Source organism: Vitis riparia, chromosome 7 (assembly GCF_004353265.1).
Source record: "Vitis riparia cultivar Riparia Gloire de Montpellier isolate 1030 chromosome 7, EGFV_Vit.rip_1.0, whole genome shotgun sequence".
Taxonomy (NCBI): domain Eukaryota; kingdom Viridiplantae; phylum Streptophyta; class Magnoliopsida; order Vitales; family Vitaceae; genus Vitis; species Vitis riparia.
In genome coordinates this window covers 11,564,207-11,583,802 of record NC_048437.1, presented here as the reverse complement: position 1 = coordinate 11,583,802, position 19,596 = coordinate 11,564,207, and the positions used below count along the sequence as shown (strand labels likewise).

Genomic DNA, 19,596 nt, shown 5'->3' with positions numbered 1-19,596 from the left:
CATGTTAATATATGATTTTTGAGTTTTTTATTTTCAGTTCTAGAACTTTTTTTTTAAATAATTAATTTTTTAAATCACAGTATTATTGACATCTCATTTACAATTTTTTAATCTTATAAATTATGAACTTTACTGACTTTAAAAAAAATTATTTATTTTTTTAATTTGCATAAAATATTATATCCAAGGATTCCATCATATTAAAAACGTTCGAAAAGCGTTTCACGAAAGACTGATACTTTTTAAAAGACACGTGTCCTAGACAAAGGGGTAGAAATGGTAAATAACAACTAAAACAAAGGGTAATACAAAAAGTAAAATATTAAAAAAAATACCAGCTTTGTCCCTACAACACGCGAAACGGTTCCGCTTCTCCGCTTCTATAAATACCTACCACTAACTTTTCTTTCTACCTTGTACTCTCCATTTCTCTCCATCTTTTAGGGTTTTTTTTTTTGTCTCTGCAGCTTGTTCTTTCTCTCTCTCTCTCTCTCTCTACTCTCATCAATGGCGCAGGAGAATCAGAACGGTGCCTCGAAGGCAGCTGCTGCTGTGACCTTCACTGCTGTGAAGCCACAGCTGTTCGTGGAAGCTCCGAAGGCTACAGACGCCGTACAGTTCTACAAGGCTGCGTTTGGTGCTGAGGAGGTGAACCGTACAATGCATCCCAAGAGGAAGGCTGATCAAGAGCTCCCTCTCATCCTCTCTGCTGAAGTTAAGATCGGTTCCTACTCGCTTCTCGTTTCTGACCTCGCCGATGACTCAGATGCTCTGTACGGTTCTCTCTTTCTATATCATACTCTCCTTATAGTCTTCTCTCTGTCATTTTTTTCCTTTGGTTGTTTTGATCTGTATGTTTATGCTGTTTTTAAGCTTTGCTTGTTGTAGATCTTGCTTGAGGCTGAGCTTTAGGCTCTATCGATTCTGCCTTTTTTTTCTTCTGGCTTTATTTGTTATTGTGATGGTTTGAACGCTTCTGTATGATATGTATGTTCTTTTTTATTCCACAGCATCAAAGGTTAAACGTTTACAACACTCGCCTTTCCTGCTTTTTGTCTTTTTTGTTGGTTTTTTTTTTTTGGGTAGTTCAATCGACACGTTTGTCTCACTATTAGGCTGCTCCTACTGTTCTTCACATTCTTTTTCTCCTTTTATTTTCGCTGTTTAAGAGATCATTTCTGACGAATATTTGTTATTATTTTAATGAATGTTTTCCACCCCATATATGCTCGTTTTGGTTTTTTGTGCGGCTTTGTTACTGTTGCAATCTGTTTGTTTGCCGAGAAAAAGAGAGGTAAATAGTAGATTTTACATTCTCAAACCTAAAACAAAAAAGCTGTTCTTCCTCTGTAGATATGCAGTGATGATGTGATGCTATGTCCTAGGTTATGATCTGTTTGTTTGGAGAGAAAAATTTAAGGAAATGTTCTTTTTCAGCCCAATATTTCACATTTCTAAGCCTAGGACTAGCCAAACCCTTCAGTGCTTACTCTGCAAACACAAGGTGATTGACAATAAAAACCTGGTGCTGGGATCAAAGTCTTCCAACCTCTGATCATGACCGTTGATTTTTCTCTAGGGCCAAGACTGTTGGAACCGGTTGCACGATCTGCCTGGAGACCGATGAGGTGGAAGCTGCCGTAGTCAAGGCCGTCGCCGCCGGAGCAACCAACGAGTGCGCCACCGCCGACGGCGAGAGCGCGTGCTGCGGCGGGCGCGTGGCTAAGCTGAAGGACCCCTACGGCTTCGTCTGGCTGATATGCTCACCTGCGAAGAAGCCAGTTGACGTGGTAGCCTAGAGGCCGTCGGATCTCTATCCGTCCCCTGAATTTACTTTTCAACGTTGTCTTTTTTGTCTCTGCTTTGCTGGTACTGTGGACCCCTCAATATCATATAAAAAAATTTCGTAGGTTAGGGCTTAGTAATTAGACACGGTTATGGTGGTGTGGGTCTTACGAGATTTTGAAATTATTTTCAGTATCGGGACCTACAGTTGACACTTTATTAGACTTTATTACCACTTTACCCTCCTATTATTCATGTTATCACTTAAATTCTAACTCCAGATTATGGCTTTAATCGTAATTTCATTTTGTGTTACCAAATGTATTAGCATATTGTTCTAAGAATCTGGTAATATCTAAGTTGGAGTGGGTTTTCTCGGGGTCTGAAAAGTAAGGATGGGTTTTTCGTGGGAAGACTTGACTTTGACGCGATGTGCACTGTCAGATTCGATTGGAATGGACACGTGTCAAAAGGAAGGGTGGCGATGGCAGGCTTTTCGTTTGCGTACATTAAAAAAATGGATAATCAGAATAGGCTTGGGGGGGCGTGGCAATTGGAAATTGCTCGGATATATGTGTGGGTGGTCCTCCAAATGGATGTGGACGGTTGGGGTTGAGTGGGAAATGTGGAGAAAAGGTATGCGGCGTTTCTCGTGATTTTCCTATGTTATAATATTATATGAATATGATGTTTTTTTACTTGTGATAATAATTATTATTTATTGGTTTCGATGCATTGGGTATTTAATGTTTGGATAAGATACATGGTAAACCCCCACAAGCTTAAAAAAGGGGCTACTTTACTTCATAGGAGGGAATACAAATGGATAGGGCTTACTTTACTTTATTGGAGGGATTAGGTTACAAACGGATAGGGCTGCAGGGACAAAAGTCTTGTGGATAGGGTGGTTTGGATTTCTTTCATGTCTTTTGAAATGGTTATTAAAGAGGTACGATAAAATAATAGGTAAATTTCGACAATAATGTTGGTAGTTGCGTTACCTTTTCTTTTATACGCGCTTGGAAACCTTTGGTCCTTTGGGTCCAGCACCAGGTCTGGCTCCAGGTTAAATCCTGGGCCCAATTCAAATGACCTGAAATGAATGGGGAAAGTGCATATGAGTGATTGGTAGTGGGTGGCGGTCATTGGTGGATTTGAGATGATCATTGGAGATCCTAATGAAAGCCATAATTTAAGTGTCAACCTAATTTACATGATTTGGTGGTTACTGGTCTTGGCTATTGCACATCTTTTCACTTCCTTGATATCTTTCACTTGATCCGTGCCTGTTATTGGCATGGTGGGTCTTAAGCTTAAGGATGAAAGCAGATGGTGAGTTAGTGGGGTCGGCCAGTCTTACCCTGAGGAGAGGGAATGGAACTAGAAGTTAGTGGGGCCAGCCAGTCTACCACTACACCCCTTTCATACAATATTAACCAGCCGTTATTATTACGTGAAGCATGAAAAGAATCATGGTTAGGAGGGAGGTAAGGTGTTGATGAGAGTTGAACATAGTCATGATAACAACCTGCTGCAAGTAAAGGTACTCTCACAACTTTATAAAATTAAAAGAATCTCATGCATATATAATGTGGTCTTTACAAGTGGTCTTTACAAGGTTAAAAGAAGTTCATATGGGATACAATAAATTCAAACTCTCACATCAAGCTCATGGTAAATATCATTCGTTTTAAATCCAAATGCTCACGAACAGCATTAAATGGAACTCATAGAAATATAATGCTAAAGATTTTTTTCTTTATTCGATACAAGATATCGCAATCCTTATAAGGCCCCTTTTAAGCTTACATGAACAGTCATTTGATCTCCATCAAAATTTACATTGATGGATGTAAACAAATAGCATGTTCTTCCACTGAAATAAGTTGTAACGCATGTATGTCTAATCTATGTAGAGTAGGTGCCTTATTCAATAATACAGGCTGCCCCTGCATAATTTCCTTAAGTATTTTCCATACAATCGGTTCTTTTTTCTCGAATTCGACTCTTAGCAACTCCTATGTTTGAATAATATGTACTTGATTGGAAGTAAATTGTAACAAAATGTTTTAGAAATGATGTGATGACCCCATAGCAGAGAAGCATGCCCTTTAATTCTTCAAAATTGATATAGTTTAATACTTATATTTTAAAAAAAATAAATAATTTAGATTATTTTTATTTTATTTTATATATATATATATATATATATATATATATATATATATATATATATGAGTTCTTGCTATTTTTATTTTTAGAAATAAAAATAAAAATATATTTAAACAAGATTTTAATTGTTAGGCTAGATAGAATTATATAAACATTATAAAATATTATTTTGTCTTGAAATAATAATAATTCCAAAAATTAATTCATGAGCTAAAAATTTTGATTAATGGTGGCTCTGGTGGATTCATATGGCTGTCTTCTGCTTCCGATGGAACTACCCAGTTATTGTAATCATACTCTTAATTATCGATGATGAGTAGTTAGTTATGTTTTTATCCTAACAATTCCCAAACCTTAAAAGAAGATGAACAACATCATTCCTAATAAAGTGAGTTATCACATGATCTAACTAATGATACCTTCACCAAAAATCAACATTAAAAGTAGTATTCAAAAGGGTGTTCGGATACAACTCTGTTTCACACTACTCCACACTTAGGCAGGGCATTCATACCTTTGTTCAAAAGCTAGAGAAAAGTATTAAAAAAAAATTAAAAATTTATTCTTATTTCTAATAAAATCGTTTTAAAAATATAGAGCCTCAAGTATAAATTCAATTGCACATCAATAGTCATTGTTTTTATTTCTACTTATTACATATGGATGAATTAAATTTTAGTATTTAAGAAGCTCTTGTTAGTCGTGATGGTTGAAGTTAAATAGAAACTTGTCTAAAGGCCTCAATATGCATTGAGTGACTACAAAAACATATGGCAAAAATGGTTAGTAAGTGTTAAATACAAAAGTTAACTACCTTCTCCTTATTCAATCAATACTTTCCATACGAGTATATGGTGGAAAGACAAAATACTCTCAAAATATATTTAATATATATCCATAACAAATTTTGGTTCGGACTTGCTTTTGTTTGTTTGTTCTACATCTTTCCTTCATATTTTATTTATGCCTCAAACTTCTTCCTAATCTTAGGTAAGATGGTGGTGCAATTTGGTTTGATGATTTGTTTTTAACTTTTTTTTTTTTTAACTTATTACTTTAAAAAAAAAATTAAAAAAAATGATTGAATAAAAAAAGTCAAAATACATTTTTTTTTTCTTTCTAAATACTAAAAATAACTTCACAAGCCTAACAAAACGCAATCTCAACACTCTACCATCACCCTCGACCCTCTTTCTCACTTGTTCACTACTTCAAGCCTTTGTTGTTATTACCAATCATGTTTCTAATTTTTTTTGGGTAGATTTCTTTGTCATTTTTTTTTATCTAGACTTAAGGTAGATTTCTCGCATGAAATTATTTTGTTAATGTTTTTTATGATTTATAGTTTACTTGGTTGTTTAATTAGTATGATTTTTGTGATTTGTTTGATTGTTGAAACCTAAAAGAAAAGTTTTGGGTGTTGTTCCTTTATCCATTTGGAGTGATAAATGTAGATTTAAACTCATTATTTATAATGCCAAGAAAAAAAGTGATCAACATAAGATGAAAATGTCGTTTATCATGCAAAAAAATTAATATATGAAGCATGCATTAGATATCACATGGAAACAAGCTTTGTACATATCATATCAATTATTTAGTCATTTTGAGGTTAATATTGCATAGGTGACTTTACTTTTATAGATAAGTAAAAAAATGGTGATCACATGTGCATCATGTTTTATGGTTTCTACAAAGTGAATCATTTTGCTTTTGTTTGATTGAATTTTTTGTGCAATCAAGATGACTTAGTAGCATGTGGGGTTTGATCTATGTTGCTTTTTTGTTTTGAAAAAAATGAAAATTAATCATTGATATTGACTTCTTTTTTCTTTTTTCTTTTTTTTTTTAGAAAAATTACTCCAAATATTGAAGGTAATGCAAATTGGATTGATCTCATTCAAATGAAACACTTTATTGATCTTTGTCTTCAGGAGACAAATAAATGTTTTAGATCAAGTGGAGGTGTAAAGCCTAATGTTTGGCCTCAAATTGCTCAAGAGTTGACAACTACATGAAAAACACTACACTTCAAAACAACTTAAGAATGGGTGAGATAATATGAAAAAACAATATCTCAAATGGAGTAAATTTATCATTATGACAAGACATGATTATAACTCTATAATCAAAACTTTTGATCAACTGAAAATCTACAACTAATTTCTTTATTGATTGGATTAAATTCTTAAAATGATTGTTTTATATATCTATATATATATGTATGTATGTATGTATGTATATGTAATTAATTCGTTATTTATCTTGTATATGTATATGTATGTATGTGTGTATGTGCATGTGACCAATTGGTTGTTTATCTTGTAAAAGTCAAAATATCTAGAAGCTAAACAATTCTATTTTAAACTATAAGTAAATATTAAGGAATTATAGGCATTGTTTAGAGGAGCGTTAGCTAATGGGATAAAAAATTAGAGTTATGGAGGAGTGATAGCTTCTAGAGTTGAGGAACTATCAACACGTTATACATCTATGCCTAGTGAAACTTTGCTTAATTTAGAGGAAGATGAGAATTTGTTAAGAAATACTAATGATGAAAAAATAGAAGGAAAAAAAGAGAAAACTAAAAAGGAAATAAATAAAATAATAAATGTGTTGGAGAATTTTGAAAGACCTTCGGTGAAATAATGTATGAAGATTTTGATGAGACTCATAACTTACAAGGATTCATTGTATTATGTAACAATTAATGTATTTCGTAAGAAAAAAAAAGTATTAAGAGTTGTGGATTGATATGAAAAGTGGCCAAGAGCGATCGTAATGGATTCAAAGTTCACAGAAACGACTTCAAATATTTGGTTTAATATTGTTTATATGATGATTGCAATGTGATACGTTTGATTTTTTATTTGGGATATTTGATACCCTTGAATTCTATTATCTTATTTGAGTTTATATGATGATTGTGATGTAGTACATTTGATTTTCTTATTTTGGATATTTAATACATTTAAAATTTAACAATTATGAGAAGTTTATCATTTTTTATGCTTTTTCATTATAAGAAATTTGATGTTTTAGATATTAAGTATATACAATGTGATGTTTTGGATATTTGAAAATATGTAATTAAAGTATTTATTTTTTTAGGTTTATCATTTTATTATTTATCACATTATTAGCTTTAAAAGATTTTATTTTGATTATATAAAAAGAAAAAAATTTAATACTTGATAAAAATAAATTGAAAAGAAATACAAACAATACTGGCTTTTGGAAATTCTTTACCAAAATAATTTTTATCCAAATTTGATCATGGACAACGATGATATGTTTATTTTAATTAATATTTACAAGATTTTAACACTACCCCAAAGCAAGAAGAAACCATCAATACGCATCTAAGTTGCATTAGAAACAACATATAATACACACTTTTGCATGGTAGTATAGCATGCAAATTACTAGTAAGAAGAAACACAAACATTTCCAACATGAAAACAAACCCTTCAATTACCAACAACAGAGTCTTCTCGACATACATACACCTGGAAAAAAAAGAACCATAGTTAGTTGGAATTAAATGACAATCTTCATGATGCTACTTCCATTTCCAAAATTGATTATAATTTTATAAATTATAAAATTTATTACCAAAAAGAATAAAAATAAAACATAAAGAGGAAATTTTTTAAACATTTAAGTCAATTATATAATTGCATAAGGGATGTAGTGATTTATAACATTATAAATCATGTAATTATTTATCATATAATAACTAAAATATTGTAACGACTCGCATTCAATTGTGTAAATATTGTTCGTTTTGAAATCAAAGGGTCTTCATAGTTTTAAAACACGTTTATATGGTTAAGAGAAACTTATACTTATATAGCATTAAAAACTTTCTCTTTTATCCGATGTGAGATATCACAAATATTAAATATTTATTTTATTAAAATTTTAAATAATTTTTCCTCTAAAGAAAACTACTCCATAATAAAACATCTACTAAATTTCTTCTTGTAATTCCATTAAGGTAACTATAGATTAACTAAGCCTTTAATCCATGAACATATGTAATGGACTAAGCCCAGCTCAACTACGGGATTCCTCTCTAATTGAAGCCCCGTTTAGAAAGGTTTTGACTTTTAATTTTTTCTTATAGATGGAGCAATTTAATCTATTGGGCCACAAGCCCAGTGAAACATCTAATGGGCTTTTGATCCTACTCAGAGAGTTGCTCATTTTCATCTTGAAAGGCCTTTACTGATTATTCTGAACTTGGGCCAACTTCATTGCCCCTTTTTTCTTTAGGATTTTTCCTGAAATCTTGACTGTATCTTCTATTTCTAATTTCCAATTTTTAATTTTTTTAATGTTTAAGGTTTAGTATTTAAGATGAGGCCTAAGCCTCATTAATATTGACTAGTGAGAATCTCATCAACATAGCAATGATAGTCCTCACCATTGAAATTAGAGTGATTCTTGGAAAGCTAAAACCGCTTTCTAATACTTAGGAACACTTTCCCTATAGAAAAATATTTGAACTTTAATGATGTTTTAAAGATAATTTTTAAAAACATAAAAAATTACATAAAATGATTTTTGGACTAACATTTCATAGGGTTGTTTGAACCTAATGTTTGGACAAGTTTAAGCAATTATCTTTAATACTCAAGTTGGACTTCAATTAAGTTTTTTCAAACCAAATTCAATGTGGGCCAAGGTTCAAACAACCCGAAACTATCCTAAACCCAATTAATGTTTTTATAATATTTTCAATTTATATTATCATATATAATAATATTCATTTTCTTTTTATATTTGAAGAAAAAATATCAAATATATTACATCATATACTTTTTCAAAATTTTAAAAAATCTATAAATTTATGTTTATTTTTTTTACTATCTTGAAATTTTATCCTATTTATTATTTAATTTTTTATATAAATACCTAGAAAATGTATCTTAAAAAATATTATAGATGGAATTTGAATTATGCAATCTAATCAACCCGATCAACCCAATCAACTCAAGTCTAACCTAAACAATCTAAATTCAATTCCAATTTAGAGAAATGAGGTTGGGTTAGGCTAAGTTCCGGTTGATTGTTTCTTGATTTGGATTGGGTTCGAATTAGTCATCAATCTATCTAATCTCATCAAGTTACAACCCTAACATTTTATAAGCATTTGCAAAAAAACTATTCTTTCTTATTATACTAGTCCATTTAAAACACTACTTTTAAGAATATTTTTTTAATGTATATTCAAATATTAATTAATTTTCAATTAAAAAAAAAGTTTGGAATAGAAGTTTTATCAACATATGGACTATAAATTAAAAGCCATTGTATGAGATTCACACCTAAAGTGCTACGTTCATGAGACGCAGCTAAGAATTGAGACAATTTTACATTCCGTGGGAAAACAAAGAAATATAACAATCACTCCATAATGGCCCTTATTCAAGCATTTACGATAATGACAAAGAGCTACATAGGAATTAAGACAATTTTACACATTCACCATGAAAGAAAGGTAGTAATATTTCTCAAGTTACCAACTTACCTTAGCAGCTAGCAGGAGGGGTGAGGTTGCACTTGGAGGGAAGAGCCATGGCAAGATCAGGATCAATCCCAAGAAACGGCAGTGTCTCTGAGTTCTTATAAGAGCAAAGGCAAGTCAAATCAGCTCCTGAAAGCGCCTTGCAGCACTCCGGAGATGGATCCACCGGCGATGGTTTGCTCACTGCAGGCTTACATGTCATCAAATCATCCTCACTCATGTTGCACAAGCTGAACCCCTCTGACCCCTCCACCACCACTGCCACCACCAACACCGCCGCCACCATCATCACAAACTTCTTCATTCCTATCTCTATCTCCCTATCTCCCTATCTCCTTCTCCACATGCAGCAAACAATGCCGTTCATGGGCTGGTTATTATGTATCTCTCTCTATATATAGAGAGCCCAAGCGCATGGAGCCAGTAGTTTAATTTGGACCCGTGAATGAGAATTGGCTTCACTCCAAGTCACGGGAGCTACTTAGAACACCACACATATATAGTTTACATGTATATGTGGAACCCACAATTGGTTTTTGAGTATACGTGTATGTGTGTGTGGCTTGGGAGCTACCCACGTAGGTTGAATGATGTCTCATGAAGGGATGTGAAGGAATATGTTGAGGGTGTCCTATTATGTTTCCACATTGGATACTTTTTATTCCATTTGTTTAATTGGACACACGTAAGCAAAAAAAGTACACATTGTTGGTGGCCTCAATCATTTCTCCTATTTTTATTTTTATTTTTTAGCTAGATTTTAGGTTCATATCAAAATGAGGGGACAAAAAAAATAAAGGAATTTTCACACATTATGTAATGGGTCTTTATCCATGCTAGAGGTGGTTTTGCCGCTCATTGTGATATTTAACAAATTCTCATACTTAGAAGAGATGTTGAGCATGTGATTGAAAAAGATATGGAAGTCATTGATTGGCGAGGTTTAAAGTTGTGATATTAATCGTTAACTTGGAAGATTGTAAATAAAAAATTATAAAGAATTAAGAAAATTAATTATGAAAAGTACAATTAGTTGGATAGGCATAAAAATTTGAATGAAATAAACTTTTATAACTATTAACATTATTTAAATAGTTATTAAATGATCATGCATTTGGAGTAATCTATAATAATGTTAAGAATTAAAACGTCTTTTCTTTTAAATATATTAATTCCTTTACTAGAAGACAAACGATTTAATAGTCAATTTTATATTGAATGACACTCAGACTCCAACTCATTAGCATCATCATCATCATCATTCGTACGATGAATACATAAATTAAGGCAATAGTTCTTATAGTAATCATTTGGTAAAAACTTGATAAAAAATAACACCTGGCAAGGGTGAAGTTTCTTCTCCTCGAATTGAAATTTCTACCTCCTCCTCAAGCGTTGTAGCCATGATTGTGCTATCCAATTAAAACTTATGCATGCTTCAAGAATTTGTTTTCTATTCCTCCTTTTGGGTAGTGAGTAATTACTTATATCCTCAAAGAACTAGCAAGAATTGAAAGAAGGATAAGGTGGTTAGGTAAGTATAATAAGTAGAAAAAAAAAAATTGTACCTTTGTTCTAAACCATAAGCAAATTGAAAAACCGTCTTAATATGAAATTTAGTTTTTGAATATATATATATATATATAGTCTCTTAAATATTCTTTAAGATGTCATGACCCTTTTTTTTTAGAGTCATCATTATACTTTTTAATTTTTTTTCTCGATTGTAATTGGAAGCAATGTTATTTAGGAGAAGTTTATACCTTATATGTTTTTTTAACACTCAAGATTATATTCAAAATGTTTTATTTCATGATTTCAAGAAGTCATGAAGTGAGAAGTTTATCATTGTTTATTCATAGTTGGTATTGTGGAATAAGACTTTTACTCCTCTCATCATCCTTAATTTTTTTGGTTGGTTTTTTTCCATTTAAGAGATGATAGAGAATACCAATGTCATGAACTAAGGGGGTGATTTGGTTTCGGCATAATAGGAAATTTGTGGTTTTAGCTTGATAAAGATCAAACTTGAACATGGATCATAAATGACTTGGATATTAAGATTATTATTGTTGTTGTTCATTTTTTGTTCTTAAAGATGTGAAAAATAATGAAACACTAAATGCTCAAATTCATAATCTGTGATCTAGTGCATTTAGTCTCCCCATGAACTAGTATTTATAGTTTAGTAAAGTAAAAGTTATTAGCCTTTTAAGACTACTTCTATTATCCTTGAATTACAAATTCTCCTATTAAAAATTTTTTAACCACCTAATTCCCTAAGCCTCTTGGATTATTTCTTTAATCTAATTACTTGTTTTTCACATAAATAAAACCTTATTCACAAAAGAAAAAGATAGATACTTTTATTTGGCTTAAATATATGGTGCAAAGTCCAAGGTGATCAACCTTAAAAGAGAATTGGAAATTTTCTTCGCTCTCTAGATTAAGGAAATTGAAAAAGTAATTTTCATATACTAACCAATTTGTTTAGGAATTGAAGAAGAAATTTGGAATATATGGAAGTAAACATACCAAGATTCCCATAAGCCAAACTTTGAAAGTAAGCAAGCACAAAAAGTGGTTAAGATTTGAAGTGAAAGGTCCATATATAGAAGCATAATTAGATTAAAAGCTACAAGCAATTGTTAACCCCATGATCAACCAACATGGTTGAGTCATCGTGCTCAAGGTTTTACTTGATCCTTTTAGTTTTTGTGAAAGCATGTTCAAGTGTGTTTCTATGCATCCATGTTATGTCGGTGTTAACACATTTCTATGATGCAAAAATTTAAACCCAAAAAAAAAAAAAATCATAAAAACCTCTTCACTTGTCATTTATGCTTAGAAATTGAGTTATCTCATTGAATGGGCAAATACTCTCATAAACTAATCCAAAATCATTTAAGATATTTTTATTCATAATATTTGAGCATAATACAAACTAACTCCTATATATTTGAGTTTGGTCCTAGAGAATACCATCAAGCTTTGATTTTTACTATACTATAAAATTAATGAATATCATAAGATGAGATATATTTCATTAGGCCATGTTTGGTTTCTGAAAAGTATGAAGAAAAAAATTGTTAATGAAAATAGTTTACTCATGTTTTGTTTCATTATGGAAAATATGAAAAAAAAAAAAATCAAATATAATTAAAATAAATTAAAATTCATGTAATTTAAAATTATTTAATTTTATATAACAAAGAAAATAAGTTAAATAAGTTTAAATAAATATTTAAAATAAATTTATTAATTTTAAATTTATTTTTTACTTTTATTTTTTTTATTATATTTCTTTTACATTTTTCGATAATCAAATATAACTTTAACGTTCTTTTATCAACTATGTTATTCATAACTTATATATTATTGTTGTAACAAAAGAAACATAGTTGCAAACTTGCAATATCTATAGATAGTGACCATGGTTGCTCCCTCATTGTTTATTTATTTTTATTTTATTTTATTTTTTTTGTTTAAATCTAAAGTAGAAAAATGGATAAATGGGATAAGAAAATGAGGTAGATGGAGGAAAAATGAATGAAAAAGGAGGGTCAGGATATTTCTAAATGGGATATTTTAGGTTAAAGAGTAGGGCAAAGAGATAATTTCACACGTTCACTTATTTTCAAATTTAAAAAATAAAAAGAGAATTTACGAAAAAGATAAGTGGAGTGTAAGTTCAGAACTCCCCTTGATTAAAAAGTAGCATAAAAAGGACAAAGGGACCACATAAAATAGGAAAAAGTGGGACTCATTAATTTTTCCACTGATGAGCTTTTTTCTCAAACACTCATTAAATCTTTTTCTAGATATATTTTAATTATAAAAAACGTCTCTCAAGTGGTAGAACCTTCCACTTAGATTCTGTCATGTATATATACCCTCATAATTTGTTGTTTAAAAGGTTTTCTAACTCAACACTTTTTGATACATATTTTCAATCACTTCTTTTTATGAATGCTATCCTATGAATTTAAGCCACTAATATTTTTAATAAATTAATTAAAATTAATTCCAAACAATTATGGATGATAAAAATTTAAGATAAATACATCTTAAAAACCACAAATAATTTGAAATTTTGAAGCTTAAATATTCATTTTTTAATTTTTTTAATATTAATTTTTAAGTTGTTAGATTATAAAATCTGAATCAATTTTATCCTGTTTCGTTTGATTCAGGAAGTTCTCTGTTGAGGTTATAAGTTTATAGGGTTAAATTACATTATATATTTAATAATGTTTTTAGGGCTTTTTTAATAGAGTATAATCATAATTGAGAAATTTTTTTAAAAGTTTTATTATAATAATTCTTATTTTATTTTTATTAGTGAATTATTATGTGTTGGTATGGAATTAGAAATCATATTAATATTAAGAATAAATATCGTTTTTTTATAAATAAAAAATAATAATTTCTACCCATGTGTGCGAATGACATTTTGAATTGGTACAAAAGATTGGACTATCTCCAAGTAAAATAACATAAATAATAATAATTGAAAAAAACACTTGTCAATTAATATTTTCTCTGGGGAAGGATTCAATGCCCATTCAAGTGATAAAAGACAAAATTTGAAAAAAAAAATGAAAAATGAAAAAAAAAAATGATAATAAGGCATCTCTACCTGAGGAGTTTAAACCAAGGCTCCTCTGGGAAAATAAGAGAACCGTATCCTGATCAACTCGACTGTTAACATTTTCTTTTTGCCCTTTTTTCCAAGCTTGTCTTCTGCAAGTTTTTCAACTTTTAAAACCTGATCAATACAGTACCATTCAACCTGTTCAGTGTTGACCCCTCCTCACTCCTCTCTGCTCTCTTTTCTTTCTTTCTCTCTTCGTTCATTTTCTTTACTCCTTTTTTAATCTCTCTTTGGGCCATTGCCCACTGTTCCTGCACGAAGCACTATGGCCCCTCTCCTGCTGCTACGCGTGTGGGGTTAAAAAAACACATATACCAAGCTTGCTTCGAGATTGGAGAAGCAAAGGAGAAAAACCTATCTTTATCAGCATTGGAATATGCACCCCATCAGAGACAAACAAGCAAAGCAAAGTAAAAAATTAAAAAATAAATAAATGAAAAACCCCTGAGAAAAAGATAAAGAAGAGAAGAAAAGAAAAAAAAAGGCAAAAGAAAAGCACCTCACCCCCTAGTCACCTTACCTCTTTGTCCCTCTGTCTGCTAGCGAAGGGGCTTAGAGATCTGGGTTGCTTTCCATTTTTCCAATCGTATTCTGTAATATAACTTTGGATGCCTACAGCTTACCTTTCTCTCCTATATATATATTTATCCTCTTTTAAACCTCACCTAGAATTTAAAAAGAGAAGCCACATTTTAAGGCCTTTGGGTCTCTCTCTCTCTCTCTCTCTCTCTCTCTCTCTCTTTGAAGTCAAACTCTCAGTCTCATACTCCAACACACTTCGTTTCAGCTTCTGCACGACACAAATGGATGTAAGAGCCATGTGTATTGTGTGTTGTCACTGTGATTGTTTGATAGTAGGTAGAGTTATGTGATATGAATGGTTATTTTTTGTGGGTGTAGGAGTACAAGAGGAGCCATGTTCCAGCTTTTGGGAGCTGGGATTGCAACGATGATTTGCCATTCACGCAGTGCTTTGAGTCAGCGAGGCAGGCTGGGTTGCTTCGATACAGCTATTCTGAGGATCGTGATTTGTATGTGGCTGGTGACTTGTACCAGAATGATGTGATGACTCCGGCCATGATTGTCGTGCCTCGTCGAACGGTACTTTTCTTTGTTTTTCCAATTCAAAAATTCGTTTTTTTTTTTGAGCTGGGTTTTTCTAAGCAACCAAACATGCCATTTCTGTTGCATACATTCAAACTCCTATGTAGAATATGACTGTTTTTTTGGCATTTTAAACCAACCAAAGATGTCATTTGTATTGCGCATTTGTTTGTTTTAAAGTTTAAACTCCAACATGATGGAGAATATGATTGTTTTTCCTACAAGAACTCCCCCTTTTTGGTTTTTCTAAGTAACCAAACATGCCTTTTGTGTTGCCTATTTGTTTTTGTTTTTGTTTTTTTTTTTTTCTACATGTATGGGTTCAAACTCCTACATGCTCTAGAATATGGCTGTTTTTCCAACTCCAAAAAAATCACTTCTCTTTTGGTTTTCTAACCAACCAAACCATGAATTTTGCTCCATTTTTGTTTTGTTTTGTTTTTCTACGTATGTGATAACAACAATGTACTCAAAACTCCTTCATGATGGAGAATACGTTTGTTTTTCTAACCCAAAAAACCCACTTTTTTTTTTTTTGGCTTTTTGAAGCTACCAAACCATGAATTTTACTGCATATTTGTTTGTTTCTCCACATATGATAATAGTAGCAATGTACTCAAAACTCCTTCATGGTGTGGAATGAGATTGGTCTGATCTAACTCAGTGAAAAACAACTTTCTTTTTTGTCCTTTTTTTTTTTTTTCCTCTTCTGGTGTTGGGGAGGGGGTGGTCTTGAAAGCAAGAAAAATGGTCCCAAATCCCACCCAATTTCTTTTGCGTACTTCTTTATTTTTTCCACATATATGATCTAGAACAGGTGAAGAAAAAGGATAGCTACAGTTTTGCAGTACTGCAACATTTCAAACTTCAACTTTTGGAATAACTTAATAATTTTATATTAGTATATATTCCAAGTTTTGGCTTCTAACCAACTCCAATAAGATCATCTTGCAATGCATATCACTCAACATGTAGAGAAGTAAATGGTGATGGTGATGGTTAATTAATACATTGCAGACAAGAGACTCCTACTCAGATGAGAAAGAAGAGAAAAACCAAGGTTGGGTGTGTGATGTGAAGGAGCCACCAAGTCCCATTCCAACCCCACGAAGACCGATTCCCAAAGCTGTTGACGAAGATTTGTACAAGATCTCTCCCTCTCTCCTTCGCAACAATAAATCTAGAAGAGTGAGTTTCCTTGCATATTTCTTCAAAAAACAAAATCTGAACACTCAACAGTTATGATTCTAAAGGTCCAGAGTTATCATTAAGCTTTTCAGTAGTTGCTGCCATTGTTATTTATTGTTGTCAATATGACTTTTTGCAGAAGAGAGTAATGGGCTTCTTTTCAAGCTGCCTCCTTCCTACTTGTGTTCTGTGAATGTGAAGCTCTACATGGGGCTACAGTCTATGTATTTATATATATAAGTAAAATGGGAAGAGCTGAGAGAATACATGTATGGTGTCTTAGGGGCTTGAAGAAGAAGAAGAAGAAGAAGAGAGAATCATTATTATTATTATTATCATATGATAATGATCAGTGATCATCATCTTCTTGCTAATTTCCTTTCAGTATATGTAAAAGAAAATGTAGAACATGGAGGAGGGAGACTACTGAGTGTGAATCTTCTTTTCCAGTTGTGTTGAGTCTTTTCAGAGATCTCTGATTCAACAGATCAGGAGGTGTAGGCATGTAGCATCCATCATCATCGCTCATTTCTTATGTACTACTTTATATTTGTGTGGGGGGTGTAATTAGTAATTACTTACTTTCATTGCTCTCTCATGGTCTGTACCAAACATTTGATATGGAATTTCATTTTATTGGGGCTTCTGCCTATTTCTTCTTTCAGATTCCAGACTAGGATTTGTGAGTTTTTCTTAGTTCAATTTCATTTCACTGGGGTATATGAGTTAAGCCTTGTTTGTTCTTTCTCTCCAAAGTCATATTGCAAGATGTTTTTGCTAGTTGTTATGAGATGGTCAGTACCGGAGTTGAGTCGACTCATCTCGGTTTGGTTGTAAAAGAAAATAAAATAATAGACCATTCTCAAGTACATAACAATGAGATGGTTTGTAATTGAAATTCAGCCTTTAATAAATGGTATGTAACAAAAGGATTCTCTATACATTTAAAGCATTTGCAAAAGTTCATGCCATTCATCATCAAATGAATATACACTCAAGTATTCAACTAACAAAAATAATAAAAAAATTAACAAAAAAAAAGGCTACAAATAAAAAATAAAAAAAATAAAAAAAGAAAAGAAAGGAAAAGCAAATGGGTATAAAAAAAATAGTAGGCCATGCGTGTCTCAACCTCATGTGCCAAGAAAATATTTTGAAAATCAAAGTGGCTCATCCTCATACTATAGCTTTTTAAATTGTTTTTTTTTTTTTTTTAATAAAAAGCAGTGATTGTTTTACCACATTTTTATGAAAGGTGATGTAAAAAATAAAAATAAAAAGGAAAAAGCAAGAAATTTGGACGAAATAACCCCTATCTACCTAAAAATGACTCAATGTGTTTACCTAATAAAATGGTTAACTAAAAGATAATGAATGAAAACGTGGACATGAGAAATATTTTCTTTTATTAAATCTTATAAAATAAAAAAGAGTTGGTAACCGCTGTTACCCAAAAAAGTGGTTTTTAAAAAAAATTGAAAATTGAAAATTTATAAAATCTAAAAATTCATTTATAGTTTTGAAAATATGCTTAGGAAACACTTAATAAAGGATTCTCTTAAAAACACTATAGGCCTGTTTGATACCTGTTTTAGAAAACAACTTTCTAAAAAAGTTTTTAAGAACAGTTTTTTAAAACGATTCTCTAATATTTTATAGAACAAAAGACTATTCGAAAACCTAAAAAATATTTTTAACATTTTATTTTTAAATCATTTTACATGTTTCTATAATTATTTTTTAAAATAATCCTTAGAAAATAAATAAAAATAATAAAAGACAACCTAAATATATTATTTGAAAACACATTTTTTATATTCTTAAAAAAAATAGTTTTCAAACATGTTTTATTGATTTTTTTTTTAAATAAAAAACTGTTTTAAAAAATAATCATCAAATATATTATAAGACTTTAATTAAAAACACTTCGAATAAAACCTTATGCATTCTAAATAATAAAAAACATTCGTTTTAATTTATTCAATGTAATAATTAATTTTTTGGCATTTAATTATAACAGGCAAATATAAATGTGGTGGTACAACTAATGGTTTTCCAAAAAAAATCTAATATAACAGGTGTTAGTTGTGACATTTTTTATTGATATTACATGGCAATGGTGTAGATATTTATTAGATTTAAAAATGATATGTACGTACAAGTAGATTATAAAAGTGAAGTAAAAATAGTAGTATATACATGCATGACACTTAATAAATATTAAATGCACGAACCTTTTTGAATGACCCCTTTTCACCATCTTTCACATCAATAAATAACAATAAATACAATAAATGTATTAATATCTGTAACATTTTTAATAGAACCGATTCTGAAAAGAAAATGAAGAAACAAAAAACCTAAAAAAAAAAAAAAAAAAGGTTTGGCAACAAAAAAAAAACATAAAATATTCTTTTGTATTCTTAAAAATAAAAAATATGATAATTTTAAATAATGTGGTTTTCACTTGTTTTCTAAACTTATTTTAAAAAATAATTATGCAAATATGAAAAATTGATATAAAATAACATTTTTAGGTTGAGATGTCTAAAAAATCTTGATTGATTATTTTGTTAATCAATTTTTCGTTATAAGTTATGAATGAAATTACGAATATTTGAATTATTCTTTTTTTAAATTATAAGAGTCTTAACCTTTTAAAAAAATAAAGGAAAAAAACTTCGTTTTTACATAAAATAAAATAAAAAATTATTCCTTCTTTCAATGAGAGAAAAAAAACCGTATTCTTTTTTTTTTTTTCTGGCTTTTTTTAAGGAGAAACACTTCAAACTAAGGTTTTTTTATTTATTTTTAATAAAGGGAGTTGCTAAATAATTTTAGAACAATCAACCCATTTGGACACCCAAACTCAACTTCAACAAGAATTATTAAAAACAAATCAATATAAAAAATAAGTTAAAAATATTTCAAGTTTTCAAACAAATTTTTATTTAATAAAATATTACATAATAATTCTCAAAAACTATTTTTTAAAATTATTTTCAAAAACACTTCTCAAAAATCTTATATTTACATCAATCCCATTTCTCTTTACATAATATGAATAATGATTTTTTTGAGATAAAAATACTCTATGAAAAAATAACCAAACTACCCCTAAAAGACAAATACACATTTATCTCCTTCCTCGATGTCCAAC

At 30.5% G+C, this 19,596-nt stretch overlaps 2 protein-coding genes and 1 long non-coding RNA gene across 3 annotated transcripts; 2 read left to right on the top strand and 1 right to left on the bottom strand.

Moving 5' to 3' along the window:
- The first annotated feature begins 471 nt into the window (after positions 1–471).
- On the top strand, positions 472–2,105 carry LOC117917449 (uncharacterized protein At5g48480-like). Its single transcript, XM_034833737.1, has 2 exons — positions 472–773; positions 1,580–2,105. Exons 1-2 carry the CDS (start codon positions 508–510, stop codon positions 1,797–1,799), a joined length of 486 nt encoding a protein of 161 aa, XP_034689628.1. The 5' UTR covers positions 472–507; the 3' UTR covers positions 1,800–2,105.
- A 5,187-nt stretch (positions 2,106–7,292) lies between these two features.
- On the bottom strand, positions 7,293–9,795 carry LOC117917800. Its single transcript, XR_004651769.1, has 2 exons — positions 9,494–9,795; positions 7,293–7,466 (listed from the first exon to the last, which is right to left on the bottom strand). It is a non-coding gene; the product is annotated as an uncharacterized LOC117917800 (long non-coding RNA).
- A 4,954-nt stretch (positions 9,796–14,749) lies between these two features.
- LOC117917851 lies at positions 14,750–17,100 on the top strand. The gene is made up of 4 exons (XM_034834284.1): positions 14,750–14,953; positions 15,045–15,245; positions 16,266–16,436; positions 16,576–17,100. Exons 1-4 carry the CDS (start codon positions 14,753–14,755, stop codon positions 16,627–16,629), a joined length of 627 nt encoding a protein of 208 aa, XP_034690175.1. The 5' UTR covers positions 14,750–14,752; the 3' UTR covers positions 16,630–17,100.
- Positions 17,101–19,596: the final 2,496 nt, after the last annotated feature.